Below are 19,961 nucleotides of genomic sequence, written 5' to 3' on the forward strand. Positions count from 1 at the left end.
CGCTGTACGGAGCGAGCTTAAAAGCAGACACAGAGCGGGTGACATGTAAATGAAGCCTGCCTCCTCGCCGTACCTGAATTCCCCTCCAAAATAAAATGCTGTTATGGAAATAATATGAATAATAGGTGAGCGAGCAGGGACAGAATCCAAGCTGACAGGTAAAGTGATGCAGAGGGAATTTAGGCCAGCGGAGACTTATAGAGAGCGAGATACGAGGGGAATTAGGGAGTTTCAAAAAAGCCACTTTAACTTTTATGTGTTTTGAGTTTCATCCATTAGAATCACTCCGGTTTATAAGATTCAAAACGTTGACACTGTTTTTTTTTCTGCCAGTGCCAGGGAGTGCTGCGCGTAGATCTCCGCGTCCTCCAACGTAAAGCCATCTCCGCACAACTTTAAAGACATTACAGTTTCATGTTTGACATTAAGAATCATCACCAGGTCCACACTCACATGTACAGTCATGATTCATTCATTTACTGATGAATAATAAATGGCAACATCTTTCCAAAATGGATCCCGATGGAATGACAGCTTTCCCATTTCCACGGAAGATGTGTCTGATGGTGGTGATGGGGGGGGGGTTCCAACATGAAAGCACTGATCTGTACAAGACACGCAGGAAACTACACTACAGCGCCTGAGACCTTTCCTCTCGGCCTCCTCATCCCTCCCTCTGCTCTCTTTTCCCCTTCAAACTCAACTTTTTGTCACTATGTTTCAGGAGTCAATGACCCTCTGCTTTAATTCCAGCTTCTCCATCTCATGCTCCTGATAACTTGATACTCGCTCACCAGACAGACACACACTCTCAGTCACAAGACACACACACACACACACACACACGGCCTCTGGTGTGGCCAGTGAAGGGTAAACAATCCCTGCACTGACCAGTCGAGCCTGGGCTTCCTGGAGAATGTTTGGGCAATGCCCTGGAACTCCGGCTCCATCAGACTCTGTCAGGCACCGATGGACTCCGGGTGTGTGTATGTGTGTGTTTGTGTAAGTGATGGGACACAGGTTCAGTATAAAGTTTCATAGAGAGGAAAGTACTCATCCCTTCTTGTTCCATCCTGATTGTTATTTAACTTTCATTTCCAGCCTGAAGAGCAAATCGCCCACGCTGTGGTTCACCAAGGAATGTGTCTCAGTATGATCTTTAGTGACGCCCGACTGATATCAGATTTGTGCCACCGATAATGAAACAGATGACCGATATGGCCTCTGTAGTTTTAAGGTGGAATGAGAGTAGATCTTCTCTGTGTGGATTGTGCACCGATTTTGAAGCCAGTATGTCTCTGCAAAGGTGCTCAGGAGGCTCCTTCTCTTAAACAAACAAAGATATTTATCATTATTAAACACACAGTGTCTATGCTGGAGGAACTATGTGATGGCATCAATTCTATATTACCCCAGGCATTGTTTTCTGCATTATGTGTTCAGTTAAAAAAGGGTTTCATATAGGCACATATCGGACATTTACCCTGATACTGATTATCTGCGATCAATATCGGCCTACAGTATCAGCAGACCGATATATCGGAGCTTAAGAACACTGAGACTGGGCCATAAACTGTATAAAAAGATGGACGACATGACAGCTCCCTAAAAATGAAGCCAAAACATTTCGAGCACCCCCTGCAGACTGGCTGCAGTAAAGGTCATAAAGCCCGCCTCCTCCATGTTAACAGATGGGACATGAGTCAAAATCAAAATACGCATTTTTCTCAAACATGGTTTCTGTCATTATAGTTAGTTCTCATCATGCTGATTCACGTCCAAGTATTTTTCTGACAAGTTTATTTCTTATTAGTTATTTGATGCTGTAAAAAGGATGATTGACAGCTCTGTTGACAAATAAGGCTCCTGCAGCCGATCTGTTCCGGATTAGCAGAATAGAGGAGGAACAGCGAGAGGAGACGTAACGTAATATCTGTGAACGTCTGCTTCAGACCAACACAAGAAGCTGTTCTGCTGTTAAACACACCACCGTGCGGGATCTTCAATAATTTGTGTTTTGGTTAGCAGAAGTGGCTACGCCGATCTCTACGGTGCAGCTCTGGCTCCAAATGTCACCAGCGCAAGATGGCCACGCCCGTCACCAGATGGAGACGCGTCGTCCATCTACATTGGACTGGGCCCTGTAAAGGTCTTGATATTGTTACACCCAGTAGCTTTAATCTTGTCCAGTGTTTCAGGTAAAAGATAAGTAAAAAAAATGGCCACCAGCACAAGTACTTGAAAAAAAGCCATTGTTGAATTTTGTCTAACACATAATTGTACAGAGAAAATGTAAGCTGCTAATGTGTTTTGGACTACAGGGACAGAACAGCTCAAAAAAAGGCCGAGCCAACCTGCTGCTGACACATAAATTACATTACGAGAGAGACATTAAACCAGACTTTCTGAGTGGGTTTCCTGAATGCCAGTGCGTGCCTGGGCCTTCGTGTGTGTGTGTGTGTGCAGCGGGACTCATTAGCATGTGTCTGTGTGAGCAGGCAGATCGATGTAACTGAGACCCCTCCAGCCGTAGCCGCGAGCTGGCTGTCTCTGCAAACACGAGAGCATGGTAATTGAGGCATCAAGCCATTCCCTCTTTGTCTCTATGCAAAACATGAAGAGCAAGTTAATGGTCCAGCAGCGAGGAACAATGGAGACCACTTTCAATGAATGCAGCGATGGAAATAAAAGGAGGGAAAGATAAGCATTATTATTCAGTACGAGGCTGTGCACGGGGGCATGATGCTGCCTTCCCTCAAAGTGATTTAAATACTCTTGTGTGCGTACGGAGAGTTTTTCTGTTTGCCTACACACGGATGTATATGTGTGTATTTATACGCATATCCCTTTAAAGATGTTTGACTGACAGCAGCAGTTTGTATGGAGCCGCTGTGAGTGAATAGAACCCATTTCTACACCCGGGTGCCTCCATCATTGCTCTGTTTGTGTGTATCGAAATTGGTCTGGTGGTCTCTATATCATAATCCCCTCTTTAGACAGGTGGGCGTACCCGTGGAAAAGCTACTTTAAAGGGCTGAGAGGTGGCACTGATGTCGGTCAGTGTGTGTGTGTGTGTGTGTGTGTGTGTGTCGAGGAAAAAAACAAAAGAACACACCCGAGATATGCGAACAAATGCTCTCACCATGTATCTAAAAATCTCCCTGGACACAAATCAATTGAATCCCATCCAAGAGCGATAGAAAAAAAACTATTGTTTGCTGGCCGTGTGTGTGTGTGTGTGTGTGTGTGTGGGAGTAGATATGTGCTCCCTTCTCATGTGCTCGCATGTGTGATGGGGTTTAAATCAAGAGTGTGTTCCTGTGTGGGCGTGTGTGAGGCGAGCTGGCAGAATATAGAATTGGACAAGAGTCAACGTGTTTGGAGCGGCGAGCAGGAATGCACCTTCTCCTCCCCTCTGGATCCGTCGGCTGAATAAAACATGCAGAGATACACTCGGCGCAATAAACAAGACAATAAAACATGAGTTAGGGCACCTGGGATGACACAGAATGGCAGCACTAAAGTGAAACAAGGGCTGAGAATAGAAGTTGGATGATTGATTGTTTGATTGTGTGTGACTTCTGGTCTCGTAAAGTTCAATGACAAATTCATTTATGTGATACTTACCACAAAGACAAACCAAGGCTCTCAGGTATCACAAACTGTGACGGGGGAGTTAAGTGGTGCAGATAAACTTAGAATTTATGTCTAGAGCCATTTTCATAATTACTTCTTAAATCATTGTTCCATTTTTAAGACTCTAAATTGCAGATTAATAACCTTAAAGATTAAAGTTGAAGATGTTGCTGTATCAGTAATGTCTGGCACGTATTTCTGTTGTGTACTTATAATTTATAATGTTTGCACATTAGTGGTTGCACTGATTTGCAAGTTCGTCGTTTCCCGCAGCCATCGCATTTACATACCAATTTGCAAATATGAATTAGCATGTAACCTCTTCTTTATCAATCAGGCGTTACCAGCAGACGTGGACCGAAATCCCACCGGATACTTCATAACCAGTCAGGGCAAAAAGAATGTGATGCTAGGCTAGGTAGCTAGTCCAAATAACCAATTTGTTTTCTAGTTCCACATAATAAGCAGGCAGTTGTCATGACAATATTTAGTGTCCGCCCGATCTCGGATCCCATCAGCTATAGTCTGACAATGATATAGCCTCTGGGCACAACGGCGAACATGCCGGCGGTTAGCGATAAATAACTTCCTTTTCCCCGTGCTGCGTTGTTTGCAGAAAAAGAACCTGTTTTTCTTGTGATTGACTTTAATTAACGGGTCTTATCTTTGCTGAAATTTCAACATCACGATGCAGATTAGTAAAAAGTCAAAATGAAGCTTTGTCAGGTCTGTCCTCAAGAGGAGGAGAAAACTACTTTTAAAATGCTCGTTTGTTGAACGGAGGTCGGATCGATCATTTCTGATGCATTCGAGGAAGTCGGGAAATCTGAATGCTGAGCGGCTTTTTTGTCACAGCGTCATGGGAATTTATCTCAAGTTGAATGTTAGATCTAGAACGGATTGTTAGCTGTTAGCATGCAGATGTCTGTTTATAGAGATTAATAAGAAGCTACAGTATATCATCGCCAGATGACGCTGATGGGAGCCGTGATGTCATTACGGTGCATTACATTCTGCCTGCTTTTGCTCTCCACACGGACAGTTTTTCCTGCATACTCCGCAGCCTGCTGATACGTGATTGGTCAATATTACTCGGACTACAAGCGTGCTACAAACAGAAACCAGAACACTTGCCGACCCGGAAATCCACGTCCCTGCCTACAGACTCTACATAGAAATGTAAAAGAGATTAGTTACCACCTCACACTTTTTAGGTAACATGAACTGCCATCAAGTTCCGGAACATTCCATAGTAGCAGCAGCCATCTTTGTTATTTACAATGAAATGCCTAAATGGTACCCCATACTGAGGCGCTCAGTTGGTAGAACGGGCGCCCCATATGCAGAGGCTATAGGTAAGGCAAGTTTATTTATAAAGCACCATTCGTATATAGAGCAATTCAAACAGCCCTCGACACACTGATCGCAGGTTCGACTCCCAAAAATAATCTGAAAAGAAAACAAAAAACGCCCCATAGTAAATAAAGAGTTGTGATTGGCTCGACCTGAACCAGGGCAAAAGGAATTCAGTCTGAATGGATGGGGTCCAGACAAATGTTCCTGAGCACATGAAACATCAGCTCGCAGATTTGTCTTGTTCCCAAGCTAGCTAACGCCACTTAGAGCTATTTAACCTTTGTAAGTACTTTCCTGTTAGGTGCAAATGGTTCCTCTAAACAGTATCAGCTGTTTCCTTTGTATATTCTTTTTGTTGCTGCTTCATTCTTCAGTCCAATCAGAGGAACAAGAGTGGAAACAATGCTGTAATCAGCTGAAAATGTGTAACAATGTCCACTTCTCACCTGAGGCTGTAACGATCATTTTCTGGTTGTGGGGATGTATCTTTAAACAGTCCAACTTTAAAGTTTGAACACCATACTATCATGATCATATCATCACTTCTTGGCTATCTTAACCCAATTTTAAGTTGGTCATTACAATGTAAGACTGACCCAAATGAGACACTATTTGGGCTGAAGTGTACCAGGCTGCCACTTTAAATCAGAATACAGCTTCTTCCACTGATTGCTGCAGTCTGAACGGTCCGTTCCTTCCGCCACAAAACTCTCCAAATGTGAAAGAATCTTGATTTAATAACACTGCGTCGTAAAAAATAGGTCACAGGAGTAGAAACTCCAACCCTCGCTTTAAGTTCAACACTTTAATGAAAATTTGGTTTAATGACGAGCTCGGGCCGTCCGCTCTTATTGTGAAAAGCACGGAAGAGTTTTGACCTCCATTCCTCTGAAGTATGAATGTGTCAGCTGTTATGCAAGTGACACCGCTTAACCTCTCTCTCATCTCTTTGCCGTTTCTCAAAGTCCACTTCCTCTCTTTCAGAACTAATTAGATATCAAAGAGCTGTGACCTCCTCGGAAAGCAGGTTTCGACCCTGACGGCGCTTTTCCCCTCCGGCAGACACCGCCATTATCGAGCTGACTTCTTAATGTCACGCATCAAACAATGACGTGTAATTTGAGCCTCTCTCTCGCCGTCAGTGTACATTCCTCCTCCTATCACTGGATTACTGTAATCTGGATTATAACAGGGACGCGTGTGGCAGTCGATTGAATATGTGATTGAGTCCATGATCGAGTGTTGTGTGCATGTCAGCGTAACATGCTAAGGGTATTAAAGATGAGAATGACAGGAAGATTATAGTGTAAATATATGTCGTGTGCGTGTTTATGTCTGTATATATGTATATCTACCTCCTCCAGATGAGCAGCCCGACCCCCATGGAGAGCAGCATGATGAGGGCGGCCACGGACACGACGACGATGATCACCACCGGACTCTGCTCGCTGGACGCCAGAGCCACTGGAAGTGACAGAAACCACATCATTACACCATGATAAGACAATTTAATACATCAGCATGCAGTGCACTTATAATTACTGTTTATCAAGCGTGCACAAGAACAGGAGATGAGAGCAAACGACTGTAAAGGCCGAGTTAATGTCATAGGAACATGATTAGAGAGGAGGGTTTGACCGACATCAGAAATATTCTCACTTAACCCTCTGATGTTACACGGTCTGAAAAGTGTTTACTACAGAATTAAAACAACGGCTTGTGTATTTCTAATAGCCAACATAGTTTGGTTGGTTTATACCTGATAGTAATAGTAAACAACAACTACAGTAAGTGGGCAAAATATGTAATTTCAGCTCCTTTTAGTAGCTGTCAATCGTATTAAACGTTATTCATAAGCATACAAAGGTTAACAATTTTCATAGAATGGTACATTTGTCATGTTTCCAATCATATTTAAAGCCCCCCTCCAGTGAGAATCCAGTGTTTAACCTTGTAAACATCTCCATGTGGTGTTCTTCATGTGCTACAAGACATATCAGGGACAACATCAGCAGTCATCTCCATGGCTGGGCCTGTCTGCTTCTAACCTTGCAGTGTACCAAGGACAGGCTGAACAACACGTTTTCAGACTGGCAGGGTTTGTGATGTCACAAACTTAAGGAGCCAATCCCGTTAATGGACGGGGTGACTCTATGCGTATCTTTATGTGCAACCTATGGCAACCACTTTGGCGATGCGCGAGCCAGCTGTAACCGACTACAAACGTTAACGTTACTACTGCTAATTACTACATTTCAAGCTAGCTAAGCTTCAACAAGTTGCCACTAAACGATGGCAGAGACGTGTTTTGTTTTTGCGACAAAGGGGGCGGTTGGAAATTTGCATAGTGGGCGGGTCCTATGCAGATTCAGGAATTTTTAATGAGGGAGAAGGAGGAGATGCCTTTGGAAGATTTTTACATGTTACATATATGTCTTAAAATATATCAGAAACGACTATTTCTGGACTTCCATTCAAAGATTAGGGTTGAATTTGAACCTAAACAGCTCCACGTGTGGTCTTATTATCCTGGGACACATCAGAGAATGCAAAGTTATCTTAACAAACATTTGTCTTTAGCACCTAAATGTGAATACTTTGTTCCTCTCTGTATTGAGCTGTGCGTCAGCCAACTTTTACTGTCAGTGCTTTCACACATACTCATAAAGTTATCTTTGCTTTATGCATTATTCACATGGCAGATAGATGTAATAAACATGAGGTTAGGGTTTGGAGGAACACACTGTAAAAACATGACTTTGTTAAGTACATGCAGTAATGGAGTCTGCTGCGTTCCTGCCATGTGAGAATTCAGGTCTTCACTTATCTGACACTTGATCTCGCCTGAGGCGAATAAAGATCCTGAATATGCATCGACCAAAAGTTTTCATGCAGCTAAAGACCTCTCGCCCTGCAAGCATGCAACCAAATCCGCTCTCACAAGACAAATCTATGGAGCTGGTTTTTGGCCAACTGTGGAGGGAAGTGGTTGTGCAGGGCAGCTCTCAGGCGAGCTCGAATGTGTAAATGTTGGTATTATAAGGCTATGAATGCTCAATTATTCCATGTCCTGGAATAATGAATATTACTCAGATACACGCAAAGTTAGAAGCAGACTCTGGGGTGGCACATGAGACCCGACAGCAACTTTCACAAAGAAAAACCGTTTCACAGCTTAATGGTAAAATCTCAAATCTTCACACATAATCTCAGACACAGTTACACCCCCTTCTCGTTCTCTCCTTCTCCCTCTCACTCTGTGCCTCATTGTGTGTGTAGGCACCTGGCCAGCACCCCCATCGCAAACTGCCTGAGAGGAGGGAGCGGAGAGAAAGTGAGGAGAAAACGTGAGGAGGCGTAAAACTGCTACTCACACTCGCCAAGTGTCTGCAGCTCCAGGGGGGCGCTGTACGCCCCGTAGTCGATGGGCAGAGGAGAGGAGGAGGAGGAGGACGATGAAGATGAAGTAGAGGAGGACGAGGTGGAGGCAGAGGAGGATGAGAGAGGGGAGGAGGACAGGGGCGAGGAGGGGGCCGGCGTGGAGAAAGGGCGGATGAGGAAGACATATGTGGTGCCGGGTTTGAGGTTGTTGACGCTGATGCGCGTGGCGGCGGTCTTCACAGTAGAATAACTCTGATCCTTTTGTTCCTGCGGAGACAGAAAGAGAAGTGTGAGAAACAGAGGAAACGCAGAAAGACAAACGGGAGGAGAAGGAGCGAGACGAGTAGGTGGAATCCATTTGTGAGATGATCGTTTCCAAAGCAGTTTGTGACGCTCGGGGGAGACGTGCGAGACTATTTTGTAACCAAATCAAGGGCTTTTGGTTTCACTTATTGATTCAGTGAAAGAGTGTTTCAAAGAACACAGAAAGTTTGAAAGAATCAGACAGATTGCCAGGGCAACCTGACGAGTTCAACGTCTTTAACCTCCTGTCAGAACACAAGTATCAGTCTGTGCTTTGGAAATAAATCCAGACAGTAAGACGCTTGACTCGAATCATTAGAGAGGAAAATAAACCCAAGATGCTGCTTATCTGCTTTTTCTCCGAGTATGACTCACAACTTGCAGAAACATGCGCACAATGGGAGTAAGCGACATGCATTAACATAATTACTCCACTTGTTGTCTCATATGTTTGCTTTTTCCTGAACAGCACGATCCGGTTTGCATCTGTGCCTCGGTTTAACAAACAGGCCTTGGTGTACGTTAATAATCAATAAGCTCGCTCCTATAGGGGCTGAGCCTGTATAACTGATCTGCTCGATCTAGAAGAGAACATATGGGACTCACGGTGGTCATGAGGATTTTGAGCTGCATGCACGGTCTTTATTGCTAGCTTAATATATGTCCAAGAATAGCATTAGACATAAAGGGAATATAAAGAGCAGGACGTCTGAGAGAGAGCTCATATATCAGGTGACAATAAGACGAGATGAAGAGAGGAGGATGAAAGAGAAACACAGAGTTTTCAGGGAAGACTGGTGGGAGGAAAACGTCAACACTGGCAGACATGACGCTTTGTCATGTCGGGTTCTGAATAAGCAGTGAATTAGTCATGACTGTCGTCAACAGTGTGTTATTTGTTATAAGGCAGAAGAAACACTTTGAATACCTCGCAGTGTGACCAAATGTTTAACCCTTTAAATTTCGCGATAACCTGATAAATAAGTCGAGATCTCGAGAAAACGTTATCAAAGGAAAACGGAGTAAATAAAATGTATGGATTTTGTTGTTTAAAGACTGAAGGCTCTTGCTCTTAAAGTTTTATTTCAGATCGATTTTAAAGTTTCAAACTTTCAGTTTGTGTTGATTTTGGCGCCCCCTGTGGACAAAGCCGTACCTCTTATCTCTTTGCTGATTTTGTTCTGTTCATGTTTAAGTGGTTTTTAACAAAAATCTCACCCCGCTTTCTTTAACAGTCACATGTATCACTCACTTTAAATTTCTGGCAGCGTGCAGTTTATCGCTTCATCAGGCATAAAAAAAAAACATACAGAAATAAACTCCAATGTTGTTGCTGATGGTCTGGTTGGCTTTTGTTGGTCATATAAAGTATTTAGAATTCATTTCAGTCCGTTTCATAACCAGATAAAAAGTCCTCACAGGAGCTTTAACAAGGTTATTTAAGACACGCCCCGCAAACAGGACATCTGTTTTCTTCACTAGTCTTTTATCGACACTCACGGAACAAGAATTTACACAATTGTATTTACTTTGTTTTTCTTCTCCTCCTTTGAAATCTGATTATCTTTTGACGCTTGGCAATACTGTCTATATTATATTCATGCCTATAAAGCATATTGAATTAATAAGTGGTTTTATATATACCAGTGCTACGTCTACTGTAAAACAAGAAAGAAAAGGCTGTACACTGACTTAACTCGGCCATGAAGTGTACTTTAAAAGACTCTTTGCTGCAGTGTAGTAGAGTTGTATTGTCCTTTCATGGCCTGTCAACAATATTACTGTCTTAATCTCAGTTTTCTATCACTCTCTCTTTCCATCATTGTTTTCATCATCCTGATTTCTTCTGACATCGCTTCCTTCCCAATACCCTCCCTAACCTCTTCTTAATATCATACCGTGTATTCCTTCTGCAAATCTTCCCCTCTTTTTTTCCTAAAGCAGTGGGCGTCTTGCAGTAAGGAGCAGGTCTTTATTAAATATGGTGAAGCATAGAGAAGAGAAGGAGGTGTGAAAATGGGCGAGAGTGTGACACAGCCAAATAAAAAAAACACACAAAAAAAAGAGGCCTGCCGTCGCATGAAAGTGGAGGAGAGGCGTGAGCGTGACAGCTGTGGTTTACGTGCGTGACAGATTTACAGCGAGCGCTATGACTGCTGACAGGGCGGCCACAATCTGACTAAGTGCTATGTTAAATGGCCGTGATAGGGCCAATGAAATTACAGTGGTTATCCTGCAAAGCAGGGGAGAATGTGGCAGTAATATGGACTCAGGGTCAGAGATAATTGGCCCCTGAAATGCAACAAAGCAATGGAATTTTTCAACAATATCTTAACAGTTAGCTGCTCAAAACAAAGATTGAGTCTCGTGGAAAAAGCTGTAAAAACACCACAGCAGATATGCTCCACAGCCGCACATTTCTGCCGTTACTATGGACACCGATTGGAACCTGAGAAATACAAAGCTGATATTTAAGAGTTTAACTAAATCCAATATTGATATATTTGCTGTTATGTCTTCTTTTTTTATACAGAAATACATTCTAATACTTTGTTTTCTGTAAGTCTAAGTTTTAAAACAATCTTTCCTGAAATTCTAGGTCTAATATCTGCTTGTATCTGCTCGCAGTGCAAGCTGGAGACGGCCTGGACAGCATTGTTTAATCTATTTTAAGACTATTGGAGTAAAAGGAAGAGATGTATTTTCTTCTTCAACCAGGAAATCCTCCAAGTCAGGTGTCTCTGTGGCTATCAGGGCGTCATTATGTGTTACCTGCTTTAAAGCTAAACGCTGTTCTAAACTGTTCATCCAATGTGATCAGAATACTTAAAGGGGGAGGTATTATGCTAATTTGAAGCTTCATATTTTACTCTGTGATACCTGTGGAGTAGCTTAGCATAATTTACATAACTCATAATTTTTTCTCACACTGGCGCTCTGTGCAGGCCCTCATACAGCCTCTGCCTGAAACCACTCAGTCAACTCTGTCCCTTTAAGAAACCCCGCCCCTACAAGCCCACTTTGTTCTGATTGGGCAGCTCTTAGAAGCTGTGATGTCACAAAGTGCAGTGTGTAGAAAAAACTGTGTGAAAGCTGGTGTTCACAGCAGACTGAGCTGAGAAGCCTGGCGATTACTCCAATATACTTTTACCTACAGATTTGAAACCTCACCCACGTTTAGACATGCAACAATGTAACATTATATATATGTCTTAAAATGTGAAACAGCATTATAGCCCCTTTTTAATGCACTCTGTCTTGGCAAACTGATTCTTTTATCGTGTTATCAGGTGTGTTTATTTATTCGTCGATATATTTATCTGTATTATTAGATCTGATTCCTTCTTTAGCTTTTTCTTGTGTTGTTGTATTTAAAATGTTTGTTACAAGCTGCTCCAAACCAATTGTCCCTTGTGTGATTAATAAAGTTTTGTGATTGATTGGTTGAAAGAAAAAAAAAATGATTAAAGGGTACCTCCATTAATTTCTCCGTTAACAGAACTTCTGCATCACAAACTGGAGGTGTGGATTTAAAATGAGCGATGTAAATGAGTAGGAAGGGTATATAATGAAAGACATTAGACTATAAGAATGAAAAGAGTTGCATTATGGGAAATGTAGGATCCAGGATTTTTGGAGCTTATACTACTAGTAAGTGTTACCTCATCTACATTGATACTTATAAGTATCTGTAATGAGATAAATTTGGCCAAGGATACAAATCAATTGTACTAAAGGGACAACTTAACATTTACTTGATTTCCTTTATTGGTTTCCTCTTTTATTTCCTGCATCCTTATTTGATAAACATCAAGAACAACATGTAAATTAAAGTAGACAAAAAAAAGGCTACTCTATTTTTATGTAAGTCTGATTGGTGCCGTAGAGAACAGAAAAACAGCAGTGAAGAGCAAAGATGTGGACAGATAATGATGTAACAGTGGATTTACCTTCTCGTAGTATTTGACCTCATATTCTGTGCGGCTGCTGTTCGGGTACGACGGCTCCCTCCACACCAAGGTGATGCTCTTCTGCTCGATCTTCTCCGCTCGCAGCTCGCTGATAAGGGACGGCGCTGCAAAGAAGAAAAGAGAGAGGAAGAAGAGGAGCGATGAGTTCAGGGCTTCCAGTCTCATTCAATATAAATACGAAGGCTGGAGGAGTTTTATCATGGACAACTCTGGTCTTCACTCTGCTGGATTTCCAGTTTTTACACAAAGCCTGACTGTGCAGGCAAAGGTCAAGGGGGGGAAACAAGGAGCTCTCTTACAAGGTGCAAGAAAGCAGTAATATTTTATATAAAGAGGTAAAGAAGAGGAACAGAAAGCCGAGGACATGTAGGAGAGAGGGGACGGATTAATTATTGAAGCAGACAGCTTCATCGCACTCCGAGAACGGACAAACACTGCTTAGGTTTCTTTGTGTGTGTGTGTGTGGCATTGAGCAGTGTCTCGGTCGTTACATTGGGACTGACAATAGATCAATAGAGATATGGATTGACTGACATCTCGGTATCGACACTGGACTAACGGATGAAGACTCTCTTAATCTAAACTCCCAGAGTCTCTCAATTAAAACTGACCTCAGAACTTTTTCTGACTCAATCTTCTAGATCTGTTGTGAAATTCAACCTGACGTATGTCTCATCTCTTATTGATCACAACAATGAACAAAACAGAAGATGAATTATGCGCGCAAAAAGCTGCCCAAATTTAGATGCACGAGCTCCGGCTACAGCAAACAATCACATTAAGGACCAGTTCTTTGTTTCTCTGTCTGCAGATGACAGGCAGCACATGGGTATGATAATCAGCCGGCACCACCCACTCCTGCTTAAGTTGTAATTATGGCGTGTATAATGAAGTAGCAAAATGGGCTGTCAATCAAAAATACTAAAAAATAAAGGGGTACAGTTGGCTTAGTTAGAGGGCCTTTATGTTAGGAGGAGCTGTGCCATTAAGGACATTAGGGTTCAGATTAGCAGGGCTGACAGCGGCCTTTTGTTTTGCGCAAGACGACAATTATTGCCATTTTTTCCAATTATTAAAACATAGTTGGATACCCTCCTTTCAAAATAAAAGGCTCCTTTCCTCGTATTTCTTTTAATTTCTGTCTGACCTTGTCTCTTTATTTGTCTGAAACTAATTGTAACAGCCTCTTGGTTGTGAAGTCATGTTGGAAGTGTCTTAAACCTGCGTTGTTTCTAATGGCCAGCAGGGGGGAGACTCCACTGGCCGCAAAAGAAGTCTGATTGTATAAAACCAGACTGCAAAATGAGTTTACTTGTAATCCGTTTTTCTACCTCAGGTAACATTTTCCTAACGAGTTCACGGTGTTAATCTCTAGCTTCTTATTTCTTTAATACAGCTTACTTTCCAATTAGTAAAAAAAAATGGCCCCATTAAGAGTAAAACATGACAAAAAAGCAGGGTATGCTTTAGGGCTTGGATACCTGTGATTGACATGTAGCTAGCACCAGTGTTGTATAACGTTACTTTTAAAAGTAACTCATTAAGTTACAAGATTACTAGCATTAAAATGTAACTCGTTATGGTACTGCGATACCCATTGAGAACTGTAAAGCGTCTTTTGCGTTACCAATAGTTAAAAATTACACCTGAGCGACTTGTTACACATGTCGGTTATATAATCAGGACAACGTGTAGCCTACTGTACGTCTACCTTTGAATGTAATTACTCTCCTGTCATTGCATAGCCTTGTTTACGGCCCATAATCTGTAACTCTTCAGCCTAATAACAGGAATGACGGATGCAATATAACCTCTACAGCTCTTTATTATGCTAACAATCTGACAACAAACTGGGCAGGGGCATACTGTTATAGGCACAGCTGTTTCAAAGACAACAATACAACACAGGCTCTTAGTCCCACCAGTGCTGCGGAGCTGCAGATAGTAGCTGCAGTAGTAGTAGTAGAGCTCTTCACAGCAGACAAGCACTTATCCTTCAGACACAACTTACATTTCACTGTGATGGTGTTATTGTCCCTTTCCCCAAAAATTCTAAATAATGGGAATATTTCCACAAAGTAAATGCCGTCCTCTCTGTCATCTCGCTCATTAAGTTAGCTAGCAACGCATGGGCACTGACACAACTGTGTTTAACTGCCAAGAAGTAGGAGAGAAACAGAAACAGTGCTTCAGGGATTTTCTTTTTTCACAAACAGAAAAGGGAAATACAGCTTTTTTTTCCAGTAATGGGTTACTTTAGATGAAAACGAAACTAATTAACGGATTACTTGATTTGCGTTATGTTACTCGTTACAACAAAAAAGTAACCTGAGTACTACCCCAACAGTGGCTAGCACAGCATCCTGTAAACCAAAATATAGACGTGACACTTCAGATCAATCCCCTTGTCCATACATGGTCACTTCCTGTTCCAAAACCAATTTGAGGCTTCAAAATGAGGGTTAAGAAACCAACAGGTGACATCAGGGTGGCTGTGGCCACTTCTTTCCACAGTCTGTGGTCTGTCATCTGTTTCTATTCTATCCTCTCTCCCGTCAATCAGTGACTGCTTCTCTTTTTTACTTCTCATTCATCTCTTTCGTGACCTTTACCCACCAATCCATCTCTTCTTCCTCGCTGAAAACAGCCACAGTAATGAATATGTTCTGCCCGTCACTCGCACATGAGCAAAACTATGATAGCACACAAAGTACTCCACACATAGACACACACACAGCATCTGTGCCGCTCCTTCAGTGCTCCTCTCATACAGCAGGATATTACAGTCATTTTAGGCAGCGGATCAAAGACGCACTCGATCTGTCTGTATCTCTCTCTGTCTCTGTCTCTGTCCATCTCCATCTGTCTGTTTTTGATGTCTCTGAAAATACAGGTATTTATCCATTATTCATGGTGACTTCTGTGGTATCACAGAGGCAAGGTGGGTGAGTATTTATATGCGTTTGTTTGTGTGTCCCAATGAGCGCCGAATCTACCATTTTTTGTCTGCCCAATCAAGCTGAATGGAGAAGGAAGAAAATCAGACGGTATAATAGGGCTGCATGTGGGTTTGTGTTTGTGTGACTGTCTGATTGACTCTCAGTTCTTGTATGGCAGAATGTGGCAGCCTGATTTTTTCTTTATAAATGACATGTAAAACTGCAAAATCAGAATCAAAACCAGACATCTAGTGAGCAGGATAACACGTAAGTCACTATCTATCGCCGAATGAGGTAACACAATGGTGATTGAGCCTATGGCCCACTGATGAAAGCCTTTGCATTTGGAGTATTATGGTCTGGGTGTCTGTGGCGACATAAATGGGTAAAATCCCAAGCGGTGCCCATTTGGTGACGCGTTTTCCATCAGCCAGCAGTGGTTGGTCTGCCAGAGAGGGTAGGCAGAGCTAAGCCGCTGCTTTTCCGGTCCCGGTCACTGATTATCAAAATAAAATAAGAACAAAACACATATAGTGATCTATAAAATCCCCATAGACGACATGATGTCATTAGCATTATATTTGTATACAACACCTGATTAGTTGTACAATTTTTAAGAAATACATAGTAAACATCTAAATGTACAATGCGTATGTTTTTTTCAAAGAATTAAAAATGAAGGGAATGCCAAAAGAGATAACCGGTTTGTTAGTTTTTCATGTGAAGGATCAAGAAAAGAACTACATCAAGAGGGAAACCGATTGATTGATCTATATTGCTTTGACGCCAAAAACAAAACTGGTTTGTTTGAGGTGGCACTTTAAAGTTTGATTTGTTTTAAAACAAAAACTACTTCAAAGTCTACTGACCGTTAAATAAATTAAAAATAATCATTTAAAGTGGTGAGAAAACTTAAATGGTGCCAATTAGTGGCAGTCTGAAAGTATAAACACTTTCCTTTGGGGCTTTGAGTCATTCCAAGGAATAACTCACATCATTTGAACGCAATGCTAGCGAGACACTTATCTCGCACTTATAACTAATGGTTAGAATAGCTGCCTATAGGCACTAAACAAAGGAGAAAAATGTTAATGACCAGAACACAGGAATGTAAATAAAGACTCATAAATTATTCTTAATGATAAATGACTCTGTGAAAGCATTCATTATAAAGTGTAGAGAAAATAAACTGCAGCCAAGCTAATTACAAAAGTAAAGCAATTATTCCCACAGCATTACAGAAATTGAGAAAGAGAAAGAAGCTAAGATGGCTAAAAGTGAAAGGAAGTCCCTGCCACCCAAACAGAAGCAGACACTCAGTCTAACACACTAAACCAAGAACACAGTGTCAGCCTGCTCTCCACATCTTCCACTGCAGCCTACTCTTTGCTATTCTTTCTTTCCTTGTGAGCTGAATTATGAAGAGGACTACTGCCTGCCTCCAGACTCCGGATCTCACACTCTATCTGACAGTAAAAAAACACAGGTGTTCAGTATTTCTCTATCAGTCACAGCAAGGTTTAAATAATAAAGTGATTCCAAGGTTTAAAGTGATGTCTCCACCTCTGCAGCTGAAACAAAGTGGGCTTTAACTTCTGTGGCAGAAAAACTAGTGGTGTCCAAACTGTCAAGCTAAAAGCACAGTAGAAGATAGAATTTGTACGCTTACATGTATGATTAACCCTAATGTTTAAGTGGAAGTGACCTTACCTAAGGCATTAATCTGGCATAAATCTGAAAAACATAACAGGGTGATTGTCAATTACAAAAAAGTTCCATGAATCACGTTTGTTTAGTTCTCCGGAAACGATATGTACATATGACTGTTCCCCAAAACAACATGAATGACTGTTGGAGAGCAAAAGAAACGGGCATACCTGGCAAATACATTGAAAACATGGGTAACGGTGCCAGACCATCCCACAAAATCTACTGAAGAAATGACAGGGTTTGGGGGTAGAATTTGTGTAACGTTTCGTATCTTGTGCAACGTTGCGTAACTTGTGTAACGTTACGTATCTTGTGTAACGTTATGTATCTTATGTAACACTGCGTATCTTGTGTAACATTACTTATCTTTGTAACATTATGTAACTTGTGTAACGTTACGTATCTTGTGTAGTGTTATGTAACTTGTGTAACGTTATGTAACTTGTGTAACGTGACGTATCTTGTGTAACGTTATGTAACTTGTGTAACGTAACGTATCTTGTGTAACGTTATGTATCTTATGTAACGCTACGTATCTTGTGTAACGTTACGTAACTTGTGTAACGTTATGTAACTTGTGTAACGTTATGTAACTTGTGTAACATTAGTTATCTTTGTAACATTATGTAACTTGTGTAACGTTACGTATCTTTTGTAGTGTTATGTAACTTGTGTAACGTTATGTATCTTGTGTAACGTTACGTATCTTGTGTAGCGTTATGTAACTTATGTAATGTTAGGTATCTTGTGTAATGTTATGTAACTTGTGTAACATTACGTATCTTGTGTAACTTCACAGAGTGACAGAATCAGAGTGATTTAGGTCAAAATAAGTATGTTTGTAACGCTACTTAAATCACGCTCTTTATTTTACGTTGTCTTACTTCCTGCTTTAAATGATAAAACATAAATATGGTTTGATATGAGCTTTTGCACAGCCTGCTTTAAACTAAAGTCTTCTATGATCAAGAGGTCGATAGAGGTTGATATTCTTTGTGTATGTATTAAGACTTTGGACACATCCATGAAGTCATGGTCACACTGTGGACATAACAGATTCCAAAGCGTACATGCATGTTCAGCATTTTAAGAGCAGATACTCTACGCCCACGCTTCAACACATGGCACACACAAACGTGCAAGGCAGCAAATGGTTAGTGTTGGTGCTATATATGTGAGCGGAAGGAAACAATACCAACTGCCATCTGAAATGGCTTTCGCACTCACACATGTACACAAACGCACAATGATTTTCACAAGTAATAGAGAAGAGGTGATGGCCTTGTGGGCAATAAGCCTCTCCAGCTCTGCTGCTGAAGTACGCAGCAGACGTTCCCAAAGCCTCATCATACAGCAGAAATCACACGGCAGACACACTGATAGGCACTCGTCACAGAGATATAAGGCTCCTGATAAGATCCAGTATGAAAGCTTCTCGTACACATACCAATCACTGACACAGATAATGGGCTATAGGCTTCAAAGGGACACCATGATGAGAGCGGGAAAGTGAGGTATGAGGATGTGTAATAGATGGAGTTTGGCACAAAATGGCAAAACAGGCAGCACACTGCCGTTCCTCTCTGTGATTAAACTTCCGTATATAGACTGTGAGTACAAGCTGGAGCTGGATATCATTTAGGTTTTATCGACTCCGCTTATCAGGTCCTGTTCTTGTAGAATCTGAAATTTTAGCGCGTTTCTTCACACAAGAGACATTTGTCAAGAACTCAAGACCACAAAGTGAAAGTTCGGTTCCTTCAAATATTACTTGAACGAGTAAAGAATTCAAAATAAGTACTTTCAGTTTTTGAAGTAGATTTAAGCTTTATAAATTGTAAACCTGTCCCAAATGTGTATGCATGTTAAGATTCTCTTTGGTTGAAGGAAAAATATGAATATTCTCTTTCTTGCACAAGTTGAGTTTTTGGTAACTCTTAATTGCTGATTCTCTAAAATCAAGGCCACTGCCGGGAGCATCAAACTTTTGTCACGTCACACGCTTCATTAAAAATGCTTCATTATTTAAGACGGGTTTCTTTTCTTGAAGTCAGTTATTTTCCTGTAGTGAGAACACTTTTGTTGTTTGTCTTTTACATGTCTCTGTTTAAATCAATCTAAAAATAAAAACTGTAATAGCGAGAGCCAAAATCTTTTTGCAGCAGAAAGCTAAGGCTTCTATCTTTTACGTAATCACGTTGCACGTTTGTTGATGACGCCATGTTTTTCTTACGCGTGGAGTGTGAACTTCTGGAGTGTTAAGAAATATTTTATGATGTTACATGTGAAGCATTTGATAAATTTCCAAGAGATTTCATCACAATAGGCCACTTATACCAATATAGGCACTGGGTTTCATTTATTTTGCAAGTTCTAGACATAGTCCGGCATTTTCCATATGTAATGGTGTGTGCAAAATCAGTGATAAACCATGGAATTGAAATTGAGTGAGAGACGCACAGGTGGTCCTAACTCGCTTTCAGGAATCTAAAGGCTGCATTTAAAAGCATGTTTCTTAGCAAAATGTCTCAGTTCTTATGAGTTCCAAATCAGAGCCGGTTCTTGATGCCCAATCCTGCAGACACTGGGGGGTTATGTGGCAGCTCTAGTATGCTCAGGTCTCCATGGCAGGTAGATCTATGAATAGGCTTTGCCACAAAATGGC

At 41.4% G+C, this 19,961-nt stretch overlaps 1 protein-coding gene across 1 annotated transcript in view; it reads right to left on the reverse strand.

Annotated features, from left to right (window-relative positions):
• The window catches only part of LOC138608701 (ephrin type-A receptor 7), a 69,814-nt gene that overhangs the window by 27,353 nt on the left and 22,500 nt on the right, over positions 1–19,961 (reverse strand). The window contains exons 4-6 of the mRNA XM_069681260.1: positions 12,627–12,751; positions 8,367–8,640; positions 6,348–6,456 (exon numbers count right to left, since the gene is read on the reverse strand). Coding sequence (XP_069537361.1) covers positions 6,348–6,456; positions 8,367–8,640; positions 12,627–12,751 — 508 coding nt within the window. The remainder of the gene's footprint in view (positions 1–6,347; positions 6,457–8,366; positions 8,641–12,626; positions 12,752–19,961) is intronic.

This window comes from Semicossyphus pulcher, unplaced genomic scaffold, assembly GCF_022749685.1.
Source record: "Semicossyphus pulcher isolate SPU_LCO1_2020_fin unplaced genomic scaffold, fSemPul1.0.p SCAF_5, whole genome shotgun sequence".
NCBI classification, from domain to species: Eukaryota; Metazoa; Chordata; class Actinopteri; order Labriformes; family Labridae; genus Semicossyphus; species Semicossyphus pulcher.